At 37.8% G+C, this 18,687-nt stretch overlaps 1 protein-coding gene across 8 annotated transcripts in view; it reads right to left on the reverse strand.

Moving 5' to 3' along the window:
• Nucleotides 1-18,687, reverse strand: part of IDE (insulin degrading enzyme) — an 84,207-nt gene that overhangs the window by 36,162 nt on the left and 29,358 nt on the right. For all 8 annotated transcript variants that reach the window (XM_081953917.1, XM_081953916.1, XM_081953912.1 and 5 more), the window contains 7 exons: nucleotides 16,940-17,032; nucleotides 15,616-15,707; nucleotides 12,787-12,867; nucleotides 10,569-10,672; nucleotides 3,811-3,913; nucleotides 2,221-2,343; nucleotides 1,285-1,367 (listed from right to left, as the gene is read on the reverse strand). In XM_081953917.1, coding sequence (XP_081810043.1) covers nucleotides 1,285-1,367; nucleotides 2,221-2,343; nucleotides 3,811-3,913; nucleotides 10,569-10,672; nucleotides 12,787-12,867; nucleotides 15,616-15,707; nucleotides 16,940-17,032 — 679 coding nt within the window. The remainder of the gene's footprint in view (nucleotides 1-1,284; nucleotides 1,368-2,220; nucleotides 2,344-3,810; nucleotides 3,914-10,568; nucleotides 10,673-12,786; nucleotides 12,868-15,615; nucleotides 15,708-16,939; nucleotides 17,033-18,687) is intronic.

Consider the following 18,687-nt stretch of genomic DNA (forward strand, 5'->3'; position numbering starts at 1 on the left):
TCTTAAATATAAAACTATATTTAGATAGATTTTTACTCCAAAAGCATTTTATTAAAATAAATTTGATTTTAAAAAATCATTGATTTTTATCCACTCTGATTCAAAGTGATTTTCAAAATATTGTAGCAATTTCTTGCAAGCAACATGCAATTTTTGAAGTATTCCAAAATCTTATTTCCAAAGGCAACACATAAATATATTTTCTTCTCTCTGAAAAATGATGTCTATATTAATAATGCACAAATCTGAAGTTCAACTTTGTTCATTTTTCCAACATTATTTTACTGATTTTGTTTTTTTTAAATATATGCATTTGTTGTACGCACATTTGTTGTATGCAAATTTTTCTATTGCAATGTTTTTCCACCTGGCATGCATTTTATGTGAACTTTTCCCTAATGTAAACAGTTTAGATTTGTTAAGTAATTAATCAAGAAAGAGTACAAATATTTACATAAGTGTAATTGTTTTTGAATTTACATATTGGTATAGGCAATGAAAGTTAGAATTTCTGCACTATGCCTGCCCTCTACATACCAGTAATAAACCAAATGGAATTATTATACTTATTGATTATTAAATCCAGTAGTTTCATATCATTACTCTTTAATGAATGCATGTGTATGTACGTATGTATGTGAAAGATTGAAGCATTACTGTTCTGGACAAAGAACAGCTAACATGACAATAAATTATTACACTATTAATTTGTAATTTAATGTTTTTACATTTGCATAATAAGGTTAATCAAGATGTCATTGGTAAGTAATTAATTAAGATCCCTTGAAAAGAATCTGAATAATCTCTGAGGATGAAAAAATTCTAAACAATAAACCCAATGAAGGCAGCAATCACAGCGACTGTACACCTGTCCTGTTGTTAAGAAATCTAACAAAAGATACATCTATCTGCAAGCAAGTTCATGTCCACATATCCAGGATGAATTTTTCATATGCAGAAAAGCTTTATGTGGGTATTTCTGTGACCTCTTTTGAAGGGAGAGAAGAATAGAGAGGTTTGATTTCAGACCTCTGCTTTCAAATAAAAGTTCTTGGATCATGTTTTCATCCTCTGGGAAAAACTACACAAAATTAGGCCAAGACTGCAGGTATCAAATTCTGATTTGAGGCCGAAGGTAGGGATAGGCAATTTTGGTAATAGAAGGAAAGCAATTCCATGGGGGTTCCAAATTACATAAATTCTGATGTGTGTGGTGTGTGTGTGTGTGTGTGTGTATTACCGTATTTAATTTGAAGAAATATAAAGATAAATATGTTTGCCTACCTGAAAAATTCGAAGTTGAGACAAGCTTTAGGAAGGAAAAATTTGTCATCCTGCTTGAACCATAGTTTGCACATAGCAGTATCCTGCATTTAAGAAAAAAACACATTTTCTATTAAAATAATTTTCCAGCCTGCGGGGCTTGCACTGCTCTGCTCACTGCGGCGATCCGCGAAGGTCAGGCCGATGGCAGGGGAGGGAGACCTGCTCCAGGCCCACCACGCTTGGTCAAAGGGTGTGTGTCTTGAGTGGGCTGGCCGGCAGGGACGATGTGGGCAGCGCAATCTTGTGGTCCCTGGCCACTTCCTGCCCACTGGCAGCCGCAGCAAGCAAGGCACCTCCTCCCTAGGCCCCCGTTCCTTTTCCCCCCCAACAGCCAGACAAAAAGCCAACAAGATGAGGAGTGGCTGGGAGGAGAGGGGTGAGGCCAGCCAATGATGGGATCAGCTGGTTCGCTAAACTGCAGAAAAAGTTAGCTACCAGTTCGTGCAAACTGGTGCGAAACGGTTGAAACTCACCACTGGATTTTATATGTACATGCATGTTTGCATGTGTAATCGTTGAGTACTGGAAACTACATGGACAAATCCCTGCAGATTTTTGGGAACATTTTCAGTAATGGCTGGCCACTATCTTTTTGGGGCTGAGATACAGTGATAGGCTCAAAGTTACTCAGATGGACTTCATGAGTAAGGCAGGACTAGAATTCACGATTTCCTGCTCCTATTTCAGTACCATTATCACTAGACCAGCCTGCTGTTTGCATTGTATAAGATGATTGTGCAATTTGATCTGGAACTAAATTTCAAAATTGCATTAGAAATTCAAATTAAACAATTTAATGAATATGAATGGAGCTGGTGATTCACTACAAACTAGCCTATACAGCTCTACTGTAAAATCACATTCACTATTGTTAACTATGGAAGTCAAATATACCTTAATTAGAGTTGGGTACTGTGGTTCGTCCTTCTCCAAAGATACAATTTCAAAGTTAGTAGGAATAAATTCATTTTTCATTGGAAGTTTGAATTTCCCATTAAGGTCAGCATTTTGCCATTTCTGTGTAAAAGAAATGTAAATAAGTGGAGTATGTAAAAAAAAAATGCAATTAAAACCTGCTCACCTTCAGACATTTGTATTCCTCGAAATTGTGACCAAAATTAAAACTGGTTAATAACGTCCTGCAATATTTGATATATGATTATTACTGTCCGCAGTCCATTGTTTTGATTTTCTTTGTAATCATAATGCAGAATATGACATGCATAAGCTGAGAATTGTTTCCATACTATAACCATCACATTGGATTACTAGACTGTTCCATACAAATATTACCATGAAAATAGCTGTCATTTGTCAGCTTCAATTACACAAATTCTTTTGAGCAGTTAAAAACGTTAAAGGTATATAAATTTATATTTTATTTGTATCCCACCTTTGTTATTTTTGTAAATAACTCAAGTGGTGAACATATCCAATACAGCTTCATCCTCCTATTTTCCCGACTATGAGATGTGTTGGACTGAGAGAAAATGACTCCCTGACTCTCTCTCTCTCTCTCTCTCTCCCCCCCCCTCTCTCACTCACACACACATACACACACACGCAATGGGTAACGCAACGCCAAACAACAACATGGATTTAAAATCACCTTTTAAATAATAGAATTGTAGTGAAATTTGTACTTTCAGTTCTTTGCATTGGACTACATAAGATCAAAATAAGCAAGTAAGATTTTTGATAGACCAGTTTAGGAAAATAAATATTTTAAATTTTTATATTCGAAATATCTAATTTTTGAAGAAAAACACTAATAAATATACAGAACAAGATCAACATAATGCCATAAAACTACCGTATTTTTTGAAGATGCATCTTTTTCCCTCAAAAAAAGAGGCTGAAAATCTGGGTGCATCTTATACACTGAATACAATAATTTTGCCTTCCGAAACTCCGTCCCTTCACCAAAATGGCCATGCGTAGCTTTTAGAAGGCTTTCAGAGAGCTCCTGGGGGCTGTGGAGGGCAGAAATGAGCAAACAACGGGCCATTCTTTGCCCCCCAAGCCCCGAGCAGCACTCTATAAGCTTCCTAAAGGCTATCCATGCCCTTTTGACAAAAAACGGGCCCATTTTCACAAATAATGGGCCGCTTTTTGCTCGTTTTTGGCCCCCCGCCCCCCAGGAGCACTCTACAAGCCTCCTAAGGGCTATTCGTTCCTTTTAAAAAGGGGGGGCATTTTCATGAAAAACGGGCCGTTTGGGGAGGGTTTGCAGAGTGCAAAAACTTTTTTTTAAAATTTTCCTCTTCAAAACTTTGCTGTGTCTTATACTCAGGTGCGTCTTATATTCCGAAAAATATGGTAGATAAAGTTGGTAGAGAAAAACTTCAAATTATTCATTGCACATACACAAGCGACAGGTAATATTTATATTCAAAAGTTTCCTTTGCAATAGTGTAAATATTTTTTAAACACATATTTGGATTAGTTACCACTAGTAAGACACTATCACTCCCCTTAGCATACCTTAATGACTTCATCAGAAATCTTTTCTTGCTTGTATTGGGTTCCATACCACCGTTCTTTTTTATCAGTTTTTCCTTCAAATGTCTTAGAGACAATTGCAACCCTAAAAATAAAAATATATGTAATTATATAATCTATGCAACTAACCTGATCAAATTTTTCTATCTTCAAAAGAAATAATTCTGCTTTGTGACAACTAAATTTGCATTAGGACACTTTAATATTCCTGTTGAAATGTATTGTCTGCTCACATTCATATTAGAAGAATTATGTTAATTCTTATTATATTAATAATCTGATATTCGAGTGAGCAAATTAAATTATAATAGAACAGTGACTCGTACATTGTTTGACCTAACTACTCCTTCATTGCCCTCACAAAAAAAAACCACTTGATTGTTTTATTTAATAGTCCCATATTGTCGAAGTATAAGACGCATCATTTTGCCTCAAAAAAGAGGCTGAAAATCTGGATGTGTCTTATACATCGAATATGGCATTTTTTGCCCCCCGAAGCCCCACCCCCTTCACAAAAATGGCCATGCATACCCTTATGGAGGCTTTCAGAGAGCTCCTGGGGGCTGGGGAGGGCAGAAAAGAGCAAAAAGCAGGCCATTCTCCTCCCCCCCCCCGCAGTTCCCAGCAGCACTCTATAAGCCTCCATGAGGCTATGCATGCAATCTTTTTTGACAGAAAACGGGGCGTATTTTGCTCATTTCCCCCCCCAACCCTCCAGGAACACTCTGCAAGCCCCCCCCCAAAGGCTATTCATGCCTTTTTTTTAAAAAAATGGGCCCGTTTTCACGAAAAATTGGCCATTTTTAAGAGGTTTGCAGAGTGCAAAAACTCCCCCCCTTTTGGAAAGCTTTTGAACTGATTGATGAGAATTACATTGATCAAGTGCTGTACCAGCAGAAAGTCTTAGGTGCTGCAAATTGTCAGCGATTTCCTTCTCCAGCACATGGATAAATACACCTGGAAACATCTGCCTACCTACTCTCTCTCTCTCTGCCTCCCTATCTACTGTATTTATCTCTCCTCTCCCCTCTATCTACCTACATACCTACCTACTCTCTCTCCCTCCCTATCTACTGTATTTCTCTCTCTATCTCTTTCTATTTCTCTCTCTCTACCTACCTACACCCTCTCTCCCTCCCTCCTGTATTTCTTTCTCTCTCTCTATTTATCTCTCTCTCTATCCCTTTATCTACCTTCCTACCTATCTAACTACTCTCTCTCTCCCTACCTATCTACTGTATTTATCTCTCCTCTCCCCTCTATCTACCTACATACCTACCTACTCTCTCTCCCTCCCTATCTACTGTATTTCCCTCTCTATCTCTTTCTATTTCTCTCTCTACCTACCTACACCCTCTCTCCCTCCCTCCTGTATTTATCTCTCTCTCTCTATTTATCTCTCTCTCTCTATTCCTTTATCTACCTTCCTACCTATCTAACTACTCTCTCTCTCTCTCTCTCTCCCTACCTATCTACTGTACAGGTGAAACTCGAAAAATTAGAATATTGTGCAAAAGTTCATTTCTTTCAGTACTGCAACTTAAAAGGTGAAACTAATATATGAGATAAGACTCATTACATGCAAAGCAAGATAGTTCAAGTCGTGATTGGTCACAATTGTGATGATTATGGCTTACAGCTCATGAAAACTTCAAATCCACATCTCAGAAAATTAGAATATTACATGCAATCAATAAAACAAGGATTGTACATAGAACAATATCAGACCTCTGAAAAGTATAAGCATGCATATGTACTCAGTATTTGGTTTGGGCCCCTTTTGCAACAATTACTGCCTCAATGTGGCGTGGCAAGCTATCAGCCTGTGGCACTGGTAAGGTGTTATGGAAGACCAGGATGCTTCAATAGCGGCCTTCAGCTCTTCTGCATCGTTCACTCTCATGTCTCTCATCTTTCTCTTGGCAATGCCCCATAGATTGTCTGTGGGGTTTAGGTCAGGCAAGTTTGCTGGCCAATCAAGCACAGTAATCCTACGGTCATTGATTTGTTTTGGTGCTTTTGGCAGTGTGGGCAGGTGCCAAGTCCTGCTGGAAAATGAAGTCAGCATCCCCATAAAACTCGTCTGCAGAAGGAAGCATGAAATGCTCCAAAATCTCCTGGTAGACGCCGGACTTAATGAAGCACAGTGAACCAACACCAGCAGATGGCTCCCCAAATCAACAGAGACTGTGGAAACTTCACACAGGACTTCAAACATCTTGCAGTGTATGCCTCTCCATTGTTCCTCCATACTCTGGGTCCTTGGTTTCCAAATGAGATGCAAAAGTTGCTCTCATCAGAAAAGAGGATTTTGGACCACTGAGCAACAGACCAGGTTTGTTTTTCTTTAGCCCAGGTAAGACACTTCTGAGATTGTTTGTTGTTCAGGAGCGGCTTGACAAGAGGAATACAACATTTGAAGCCCATGTCCATGATCCGTCTGTGTGTGGTGGCTCTTGATGCATTGACTCCAGCCTCACTCCACTCCTTGTGAAAGTTCCCAACACTTTTGAATGGCCTTTTCCTGACAATCCTCTCCAGGCTGCAGTCATTCCTGCTGCTTGTGCACCTTTTTCTTTTGCAATTACCTTTTGAGGCTTTCCCTCCTTATAGAGGGTGTCAATGATGGTTTTCTGCACAACTGTCAGGTCAGCAGTCTTTCCCATGATTGTGATACCTACTGAACCAGACTGAGAGACAATTTAAAGGCTCAGGAACCTTTTGCAGGTGTTATGGCTTAATTAGCTGATTAGAGCGGGATACTTTGAGCCTAGAATATTGCACCTTTTCACAATATTCTAATTTTCTGAGATTGTGGATTTGGAGTTTTCATGAGCTGTAAGCCATAATCATCACAATTATGACAAATCACGGCTTGAACTATCTTGCTTTGCATGTAATGAGTCTATCTCATATATTAGTGTCACCTTTTAAGTTGCATTACTGAAATAAATGAACTTTTGCACGATATTCTAATTTTTCGAGTTTCACCTGTATTTCTCTATCGCTTTCTATTTCTCTCTCTCTACCTACCTACACCCTCTCTCTCTCCCTCCCTACCTACTGTATCTCTCTCTCTCTCTCTCTCTCTCTCTCTCTCTCTCTATTTATCTACTCTATCCCTTTATCTACCTTCCTACCTATCTAACTACTCTCTCTCTCTCTCAGCAGCCTGAGGGTGGCAAGTGAGATCTTGCCAAAACGTTGCCAAGACAATCTCAATCTTACACGGGAAAAGACCCGAATACAACAAAACCAGCATGTGTGTGTGTGTGTGTGTGTGTGTGTGTGTGTGTTGTATTTGTGCTGATAAATAAATAAAGGGAGACTAGTATAGATCTATTTCAAGCTATTTAGCTCTCATCAGCTAGCCATACCCTTACTGGGATTTGAAATAGCTTGAAATAGATCTATACTAGTCTCCCTTTATTTATTTATCAGCACAAATACAACACAAACATAGCAAAGGCAACATTAAAAATAAAAATATGGTTTTCTGCCTGGATGGTCTTCTGTAATGAGCCGAAGGACAGAAAGGGGGAGTAGTGAGCTCCCTCCCATATTTGGGCATACCAGGGGTTGTAACACAAATACATACATTCATATATATACATATACATATACATTGTGTGTGTGTGTGTATAATATAAATATAAATATAAATGGCTGTGTGTGTGTATGTTCTGGAATGCCTCCAGCAATTTCAGTCAAATTTGGTACACAGATGACTTACTCTCTGGAAAAAAATACTGTGGGGGTAAGACACCCCTAACAACTCTCAGGGTGTGTGTTCTGTTAAGATACAGCCTGTTGTGCCTTCAAATGGCTTCTACCAAACTGCCGTAAAATGGCTTTTACTGTGCAGTGAACTGGAGTTCCCATGGTAATGACTTCACAGTACTCCAAGGGGGCTCCCTCTGGTAAGGTGGAAAATCCAACATTAGAAATTACCTTTGATCCGAAATCAGGACTTTTCCTGCCTAATACAGGATTAGGATAAATAACTACCCAGGCAATTCTAGGTTATCAGCTACTAGTTTTAAATAAAATACTTGGGGGGGGGGGGGGAGCTTCAAGCCTTCCATGGTAGACTCTCTCTCTCTGCCATATTCCAAACTGTTTTACTAAGTAAATATCTCACCAAGTAAAATGAGAAATTAATAAGGAGATTCTATTTTTCTTTCCAGTTAAAATAAAGAGGCAATTACTATCTTTGCGGCATATTACATGCAAGAGAAATTATTTACTATCAACATTGTTCTGCATTTCAGAGACAAATAGTTCTTAATTGGAAACAAATAAGGCACTTTGATGGACAAAATATTTATCAATTTGAACATTACATACAAATTAAATCTAATAATAATGGCCAGAACTAAACTAATAATAGAACAATTGTTCAATTTAGACTTGTTCTTCCTTGCCAAATAAAATATCAACATGCATCTTATGTGCCATAAATGAAACAGTCCACATTGCTTTTTTGCACTTTATGTATGAATACAAAGCACAATAGAGTAACATGAGAAGCTTTACTTCCATTTGAAATTAGTTTCCATGGTAACAGCTCCATTACTGACATTGATAGAATGCTACTTATCTAAATGTTTCTAGTGTACTCTCCCTCCCTCCTCCCCAAATCAAGATTTTAGCAATAAAAGAGAGAGTAAATTATTTACACAACAGCTGGAAGTCTCTTTACAATATAGATAGTTGTTCTACAAAGACCTTCTGTGAACGTTAAGATAACACAAGATCATCATTCCCTATATAAATTTATTCATTGCCAATAGAAAAAAATAGTTGCCAGTGAGCAATTGCTGGGTTTTGGGGGGGGGGGGGATTGGCCCTCATTCAGCTAATTATAGAAACTGTAGAACAAATTTAGAGCAACATGTTCTATTAGTAATGCTAATGCAACTGAAGCTAAACAAACATCAAATCTGTTGATAGGAATATTTTTCTTCTTGTATTACAAATGGGGGAGAACCTCCAGAGCCTCAATACTATCAGAGCAAGAACAGACCATTTTGTTCTGTTTTCTGTTCCCTCACAAATAATTTGTTGGAGGCAGCAAAATGAGCAGACTGCACAAATACCGGTAGAAGTAAAGATCAATAGGCACTCTCTCTTCACACTTTTTTTTCCTTTCCAATACCTGTTTGTTTCAAGAGGTGGGCTATAGGAAGGAACAAATACCTCTTACCAGGGACAAAACAGTACAGGTTTTTTGTATTGGTAGATTTTAAACAGCAAAATTGGTGTCTTAAAAGTTGTTAAGGTACCGATTTGACCTTTTTAGCACATTCTACACACACACACACAAACCAGAAACATTTTGGAATGTGTCCGTTGACATGCTACACGGAACTTGGAGGAGACTCAAGCTGGAGGAAGTGTACTTCAGCTGTACAGCAACTGTATGAAAAGGGAACTCATGGTTCTCCTTTGTCAAAGAGATGTGATGACTCAGTTCAGATGATCCTCAAAAGAAATCTGTTGTAATGCTTGAAAGAAGGAGCTCTTGGGGTGACTTTGAAGCTCTCTTCCAAACCAATCTACCTCAAGGTTTGCTCTTGTGAGAAAAAACAGAAGATGGGAGCACACTATGTACACCAACCTGAGCTGAAGTAACACCAGATACAAACTGAATGAATAATGAGTGCAGGATGAATGAGCTATAACTTCCCTTTTTACTGCTGAGTTCTTTTTGTTTTGCTACATAAAAGCAAAGTTTTTTCTTTCAGATTTCCAAATCAAGAAATTAAACTCCCTAATCAAATTGGAAATCGACTTCCAGTTATGTTCCCTGTTTCTGACTTGGAAGGCAAACGCTAATCATAACAAAAACAAGAAAAGCAGATTCATAATAGAGGAAGGCAGGTGCTGCTTATTTTGCGTCTTCTCAGGGTTTATTCAGACACACCTCCTAATCATACCTAACAATGGAAGCATTATGACTGAATGCAAATTAGTATTATCTGGAAGGTGGGAGGGATGGCTTTGAGTCGGTTTTGACTCCTGCTAACTACCTAGACAAGTGTGTGCAGTTTTCTTGGCAATGTTTTTGGATATGGTTTGCTTTTGCCTTTTCTCTGTGGCTGAAAGTGAGCTAATTCGCTTCCATGTCTCAGCCAAGGCTCATTTTCAGATTGCCCTAATTCCTAGTCCAGTGTCATAACTACTAGGTTGAATTCCCTCTCTATAAGTGCATAAATAGTGATGAATTTATTTTAAAAGGCAATGCGATGCTTTGGATTCTGTTCTCAAAAGGTGATTCAGAGCCTGCAAGAGTGGAAATGCACTCAGCACCTGTAGGCAATTCATTAAAGCAGTTATATCTGCTTCCTGGAGCTCTTGCCAGTTGATAGGCACTGCATTTGTGATCACTTATGTTTTAGAAGCAACTCTGAAATCAGATTCAAAGCATCATACAGCCCTATTATTAAAGCTGAATGACAATCCCTCTCTTTAAAAAATCACATTTGAAAAACACGTAATTGTCATTACAATATAAAAAGTATTACCGAATTTTGCTCCTAATTTATTATCCCATGCAATGTCTTCACAAAGACATCTGAAGACGTTTTAAAATGAGGCAAACTTCAGGTATTAGTTTAGAAAGTATTTGATAATCCTCGTTATTTAGAGAAGAAATATAATTTATATCTTTCAATGAGCATCACAATGTACCATTTATAAATCACAGTAATACATCAGAATATGGCAATATATCTTACCGGACATTTTCAGGTTTCAGTTTGTCCAATACCATTTCTATTAAATCTGGCCTAAATTCTTCAAGTAAATATTCAGCAGCAAGAACTTCTTCAATAGGATAGTACTAAAATAAAATGTTACACTTTTAGTTTAGACTGAAAATGATTTTAAAAGTGCTCAATAAGAGTTAAACAAGGAATTGGTGCCATTTAGAAGATCTATTAACAGATCAGAAAGAAAAACATCCATTCTAATATAGGCTTGACATTGAATTAAAAGGAAGTAAATGCTGGCCCCTAGAGGACATCTCTGTAATTGCAAGGTAACTCTTAAGAAGAGCAGTGAACTCAAGTTTCTCTATTGATAACAACCATGAATTTACTCAGACTCCATCTGCCTTGATTCATGACTTGAAATCCCATTACATTGACTCTGGACCTGGACCAGTTGATGAACCTTCTGCAATGTTTGACCTTTCTTGTGCTGGCTGGTTTGGATTTGAACTTTCTTAAGTCAAACTTGCTGGACTTTGGGGATTTGTTTATTTTGTACTCTGTGGGTAAGTTTGCACTCACATTTCCTTTGCCAATTGATTAGTGTTTTACACACCTATCAGTGAAATTTGCAATCACATCTAGGTGTGCTTTTATGTGCTAGGCTGGGGCAGGACCAACCCACCCACACACCTAACCATCCATCCATTCATCCAATCAACATCCTGAAATTGAGGGTGGAAGACTTTCAAGGACAAAATTGATGCTTTAAATCCTAAGTAGGATTAAGTGGGGTTTTTTGCCACTTACAAATCAAATCAAATCAAATCAAATCTTTATTGTCAATGCACAATATATGTACAATGAAATTGAATGAGCTTCCCTTAGTGCAGCCCCCCCGAAACACAAAATACATTTCAACAACACAATAAATGAAAGAAATAGAATCCCGAAACCCAAATAAGTAATAACTAACACTCATTCCCACATACCTATATGTATGTAATATTATATTATATTACATCAGTATGAGCATGTTGCACATTGCACTGGCCCTGCAAATCTATCATATTAAATCTAATTGTGGTGTTATGTTGCGTTCAGAAGTCTGACAGCCCACAGATAAAAGCTGTTTTTCAACCTATTTGTTCTGCTGGCTATGCTCCTATATCTCCTGCCCGATGGTAGGAGAGTAAAGAAGTGCTGACCAGGGTGTGAATCATCCCTGAACTGCCCAAATTGGGGAAACATCAGTCTGATATTATGGGGAGGATGTTCAAAAATTTAAAGGTAAAATGAATTCTTTAAACTGGGTTTGGAAGACTGAAAAAAAGATGCTGGGAAACATAGGCGCCCCCAGGGTAGCCCTACATGTATTCTAGACCAGGAGTGTCAAACTGGAGGCCCGCAGGCCAGATACATCACATGCAGGTCACACCCACCCCAGGTCCGTGAATGGGAAAAATGCCGTGAAACATCACATAACGGTAATGTGATGCCGTGAGTTTGACACGCATGCTCTAGACATTCAGACATTAGACTCACATTGAGAGTGCTAAAATAATGTAAAACCCAATACATATTGCAAAGAGTAATGAAAAAAATGTAATCTTTTAATATCAAACTGTTTAAGTAACAAACATTTCAGTTCACAGTACAACTATGCTATTTATTAAGCAGATAAAGGTATAAAATCAAATCACCTCTGATTGGAAAAAGAATGTTGTAAAATTGTTCAGCAACAAACAAGCCAGTTCTCTCAATTGTATTTCATGATCCTCCACAGGAGGACATTGGTCACTGTACCATCAACAACTACTACTCTTTATAGTGGCAACCCTGATTTAGTCCTGCATTTAGCTGAACAAAGAGAGGGTTGAAGCCATATGAAGAACCGCTGGCTCTTCCTCTCTCTCACCTCTACTTCAAAACATACACTCAGAAAACCCAAATACAACACTCCATACAGTCCATTAACCCTGCTTTTATAATTGGAGCCCTGAATCCTGCAGAGAGATGGATAAGCATTCAAAATAACACAGAGCCCTATTGTCTCTCCTGCTGCCAATCTTAGCAACCTTAGTCTACTTGAGGTACAAAAGCAAAGCTTTGCTTACAAGTCCAATTGTTACCAATAACTTTTTCTCAAAAGTCCCAGAAATATTAAGAAGCAATACAATATTAAATACAATATTCTAAGCTATATACCAATATAAATATCTCTATACTACAAATTGCAACTTACATGAAGCATCCCTGCAAGTTTGGATGTATAACCTCGGGGTCTTTCTTTATCTTTAAATCTGAATGCTACAGCATTTAGATCCTAGCAAAAGAAAGAAAATAAGATAAAATACTCTTGCAGATACAGATTAATATTTTAAATCACAGAAAATTCTTCTTAAACATAGATTTAGTTTGATTTCTAATATTCAGAATTAATCACATGAATGAAACTGAAAGACTGCTTATGTTATTTTGAATGTTTCAGAGTGCATAAAAATATGATTCTTTGCATTATATAGATACAAAGAAAACATCTTACCAATAATAATGATAAATGAATATGAGGTTTGAAGTGTAAGCTATTTTAAAGATGAAATAAATACAGAGACAATTCTCTGAATCACTTTAAAAAGTACTATTTTTCAGAATTAAAATGGGATCATTATCAGTTTGATAAACTATATTTATATAAATACAATTTTCTTGAAAAATATTATTTCATTATTATTTTTGTCTTCCTCAATTCTGGACACTTCTGAGAACTATGGCCATTGCTAAAAACTCTTGGATTTTAAATCCAAACATCTGGAAGGCATTTAGGTTGGAGATGGCTGTATTAGTTTATTAATGCAGAACAGTTACCGTATTTATCGGCGTATAACACGCACAGGCGTATAACACGCACCTTCATTTTAAGAGGGAAATTTCAGGAAAAAAATTTAAATTTCAAATAAAGAACTTTGAAGCATCTTTTCCCTGAAGACTCGTGTTTAGTACATTCAGATGCTTTCTTTCCTCTTTCCCTCTTACTTGTCTATCCTTCCTTCCACCCTCCCTTTCTCCTTCCCTTCCTTCCTTCCTCCCTTCCAGTTCCCTCCTTCCTCTTTCCTCCTGCCTGCCTGCCTTCTTTCCCTCCTGCTTATCTATGCTTCCTTCCTTCCTTGCACCTCCCTCCCTTCTGCCTGCCTGCCTTCTTTCCCCTTTCCCTATCCTCCTATCCTTCCTTTCTCCCTCCCTGCCTCCCTTCCAGTTCCATCCTTCCCTCCTTCCTTCTGCCTCCTTCCTGCCTGCTTGCCTTCTTTCCACTTTCCCTCCAGCGTGTCCGCTTTTCTTTCCTTCCTTCCACCTCCCTTCTGCCCTCCTGCTTTCTTTCCTCTTTCACTCTTGCTTGTCTATCCTTACTCCCTCCTCCCCTCCTTCCCGCCTCCCTTCCAGTTCCATCCTTCCCTTCCTTCTGCCTTCCTGCCTTCTTTCTTCTCTCTCCTGCTTGTCTGCTTTTCCTGTGTGTGCGCGCGCGCGAAAAAGAGGTGGTGGGAGAGAAATTTGAAAGGTCTTCTGCTTGCCGTGGGCGGGCCGCATTTACATAGAGCAGGGAGGGCTGTTAAAGGGCCGTATTAAACTGTAAAAACATGGCTTCTTAACATTATATCGGCGTATAACACGCATACATCATTTGCCCCCCATTTTTCGGGGGGGGGGGGAAGTGCGTGTTATACGCCGATAAATACGGTACCTAAAATAGTTACATAAAATATTACTTGGAAAAATGTTTCAAAGTTATTTCTATATATGAGAGATTCACTCATTCAGACTATGTTTATAGGAATATTCAAACTAATGTATTGGTAACCACATTGAATTCAGTAGGGTTTATTATATAGTTGCATACATTATACTTACTGAGCTCAGTTTTTCACAAATTCTTTCTCTGGGTATATGAGCATTTTTTAGTTTGAGATAATAGTAATAGTTATTTGGTTATTTATTTATTTATTTTATTTTGCCCTGGCTGTGATCTCTGGCCAGATCTCTGACAATCCTTATTGACAAAGGTAGTATTCTTGGGCAACACGTTTGATGTTAACTTATTGTCTTAACTGCTGCGACAATAAATGTAGTTATCAGATAGTGGCTTCAAGATTTGAGGCTAAAAGTAAAAAGAGGGTATACAATACATCTGTTCTACCAGGAAAACTTAATAAAAGGGGAAACTCTAATGCCCTATTGAAGATCCTTATAAAGTAAGAGTTGCATGTTAGATTGATCAATTTCCTTGGAATCACCAGTCAAAAGTGCTGAGACAGGAAAGTTGGCATTGCTGATAAATGTGGATGGAGGAGGCTGCTGTTGGCCCTGAAAAGGTCCTTCCTCAAGCTAGAGGAAGATCCTTGCAGATTCCCATTTCTGGGCTGATTTCGGGGCTCAAGAGAGGGAATTAAGTTTGGAATGACATCCATGTCATTCAACTTTTGTATTTCTAGGTTTTTTTAGCTGAGCATTGTCTGAATTTGTAAGGAATCTAGAGGCACTCCAGATGTTCTTAAATTTTTGCTCTATTGCTTTTTTTTACAATAAAATATAATTGTTAATAAAGATTGGCTGTAGTAACATTTAAGGGGGGGGGGGGGATCCGATCTTTAACCAATATGCCACGAATACTCTCCATGCTCCAGTTCAATTTTGGACATTGCAGACTTAAGCCTGATACTATCTTGGGGATATCCCATGGTGCCACAAAAATCTTTAAAAACTTAGTGTGTATTGTCTCTAGTGTCTTTTTCTTCATATATAGGCCCTCTGAGCTGTGTAGAATATTTGGGCTAATGTTTTAGCTTCAAAAAGCTTTAGTACTGGATGTGACATTTCAATTCACCTTCTTGGAATAAAAAAAGCTATTAATAGCATTGTAGATTTTGATGCTACTTGCTTAATATTCTATTCATGATAGGTTTTCTAAGATTCACTATCATGAAATACCAAACCAAAATGTTTAAGATACCTGTTTAAATGAGAGACTTTTATAATTCTCCTTAAACCAATAGAAAATAATTTGGTAAAGATGTCTTACTTTACATTCTTGAAAAACCCATTCTTGAGGTCCTTCTGTGCGTAACTTTTGAATATATTGAAACATATGTAAAATAATATCTTCCACATGTACTGTACAAGGAAAAAATAAATGATTTTTAGTTTTGTTGGTTAAAGCAAAAGTGACAACAAAGTTCTAGGATTACAACTCCCATATGATGTTGTTACTATACAGGCAATCTAAAATTTACAACCACAACCAGAACTAGAATTTCCATCATAAAACAATGCAGTTGGAAAATGCAATATCACATGATTCACTCAGTGATGGCAATCCTAGCAGTTGTCATAACCTCAGATGCACATATCTGGAAGTGGAGAGAATCCAGGTAAGGAGGACAGGTGTGCAGTAGTGGGATTGGGGAGGCCTGGTGCAGTTTATGTGTGAACCGGAGGGTGTGGTAAAGTAGCATAAGCTCAGGAAGGCCAGGGAAAGAAGGTGTATGCATTCATGCACAAGCTTCAGATAGTTTTCAAACCAATTTGATTATCAGGAACTGTTTTTCTTTCTAACTGCCAGCAGCATTTTCAACAAGGGTGTCCAATCTTCTGGACTTCAACTCACAAAACTGAATGGCTGGCTGGGTCATTCTGGGAGTTGAAGTTCAGAGGTCTTAAGGTTGCCAGGTTTGGATACTGCTGATTTAGAACATGAGGAATTATCACATTTGTAAGATCGGGAAAAAGCACACAGAATTGTGCTTTTTCAGCATTCTGAAAAATAAGAAAATCCTTCTTGCTATAGTACAGGTAGTCCACAATTGAGAGCTAAATTTCCATTGTTAAGGAAGACAGCTGTTAAGTGAATTTGCCCCATTTTATGACCTATATGCCACAGTTGTTAACAACTGAATCACTGTAATTGTTAAGTGAATCAAGCGGTCATTAAGTGAATCTTGTTTCTCCCCCATTGACTTTGCTTGTCAGAAACCATCTGGAAAGGTTACAAATGATGATCACATAAACCTGGGACAATGCAACTGTCATAAATACATGTCAGTTGCCAAACACTCAAATTTTGATTATGTGACCATGAGGATGCTACAGCAGATGTGAATGTGAAAACGAGTCATGTCACTTTTTTCACTGCTGTCATTAACTTTGAACAGTCATTAAACGAATGGTTGTAAGTCAAGGACCTGTCTTATGAAACTGCATGTGATTAAAGCATTTTAAATGATTACATTTTACTACACTACAGAATATTTTTCACAGTGGGATATACAAAAGGTCTTATAAGAGAAGTGACATTTAAATGATATTTAAGCCCTAGCATAGCAAAATGATCGAAGGGATCCACTTACACAATCCTTCTTCAGTAAGATCAACATTAATGATAAAAAACATGAAGCCTCGAGCGCCTTCTTTCTGTCCACCAACCAGTGTGCTTACCCAGCCTATGATAAAAGCATATAATACATACAATATTGTTTGCATTTTTTAAAAGGTTATATTATTTTTAAGCAAACACTGATAATATATGTATTTTTGGTTAACAGCCTTCATACATTATGACAGAATATCATAAATGGAACTGGTAAAATGTGACAATTAGAGATAATGAATTTCCAGAAATTTTGTAGCAATATGATGCTATAATGCTTCTATAATGACAGATCAGCCAATTTTGAATATGAAAGGTATGTTTTAAAGTCAAGGCAAATCCAAACACGAACATTAAAGACACCTAGTTTTTAAAATATGTACAGTATTCCTTTGGCATACATAGAGTTAAAATGTCCACTACATTTAGACAAATAGAAAATTGATTTAATATATTTTAAAATGTTTTAAACTATTTCACAAATAAAAACTTGTTTAAGAAAAACAAGAAGGCAAAAAGTGAAAACAGAAGAAATCAGCTTGGTTGTACAGTTGAAACTCGAAAAATTAGAATATTGCGCAAAAGTTCATTTATTTTAGTAATGCAACTTAAAAGGTGAAACTAATATATGAGATAAGACTCATTACATGCAAAGCAAGATAGTTCAAGCCGTGATTTGTCATAATTGTGATGATTATGGCGTACAGCTCATGAAAACCCCAAATCCACCATCTCAGAAAATTAGAATATTACATGCAATCAATAAAACAAGGATTGTTCATTGAACAATATTGGACCTCTGAAAAGTATAAGCATGCGTATTTACTCAGCACTTGGTTTGGGACCCTTTTACAGCAATTACTGCCTCAATGCGGTGTGGCATGGAAGCTATCAGCCTGTGGCACTGCTGAGGTGTTATGGAAGACGAGGATGCTTCAATAGCGGCCTTCAGCTCTTCTGCATTGTTCGGTCTCATGTCTCATCTTTTCTGATAAGAGCAACTTTTGCATCTCATTTGGAAACCAAGGATCCAGAGTATGGAGGAAGAATGGAGAGGCCAATCAAGCACAGTCATTGAACCAGGTTTTGGTGCTTTTGGCAAAAGTTGCTCTCATCAGAAAAGAGGACTTTGGACCACTGAGCAACAAGACTTTGGACCATTGTGCTTCATTAAGACCAGGGTCAACGCAGCTGTCTACCAGGAGATTTTGGAGCACTTCATGCTTCCTTCCGCAGACGAGCTTTATGGGGATGCTGACTTCATTTTCCAGCTGCCCACACTGCCAAAAGCACCAAAACCTGATTCAATGACCATGGGATTACTGTGCTTGATTGGCCAGCAAACTCGCCTGACCTGGACCCCATAGAGAATCTATGGAGCATTGCCAAGAGGAGAAGGAGAGATATGAGACCGAACAATGCAGAAGAGCTGAAGGCCGCTATTGAAGCATCCTGGTCTTTCATAACACCTCAGCAGTGCCACAGGCCTGATAGCTTCCATGCCATGCCGCATTGAGGCAGTAATTACTGCATAGCATTTGTATATTTTTGGTTCAACTTGTCTGATCCTGGTCCCTTCTAAATCATCTAATTTTGCAGGCATTTTCTTCAGTCTTGGCAGATCTTATATATGGAGAATTGATTTTTCTATTTTTAAATTGTAGAAGCCTACAGAGTTTCTGGATATGAATGATTTAGAAGCCCCTTACATTTTTTTCTTTCACTGTT

The sequence above is a fragment of the Natrix helvetica genome (genome assembly GCF_964273705.1).
Source record: "Natrix helvetica genome assembly, chromosome: 5".
Taxonomy (NCBI): Eukaryota; Metazoa; Chordata; class Lepidosauria; order Squamata; family Natricidae; genus Natrix; species Natrix helvetica.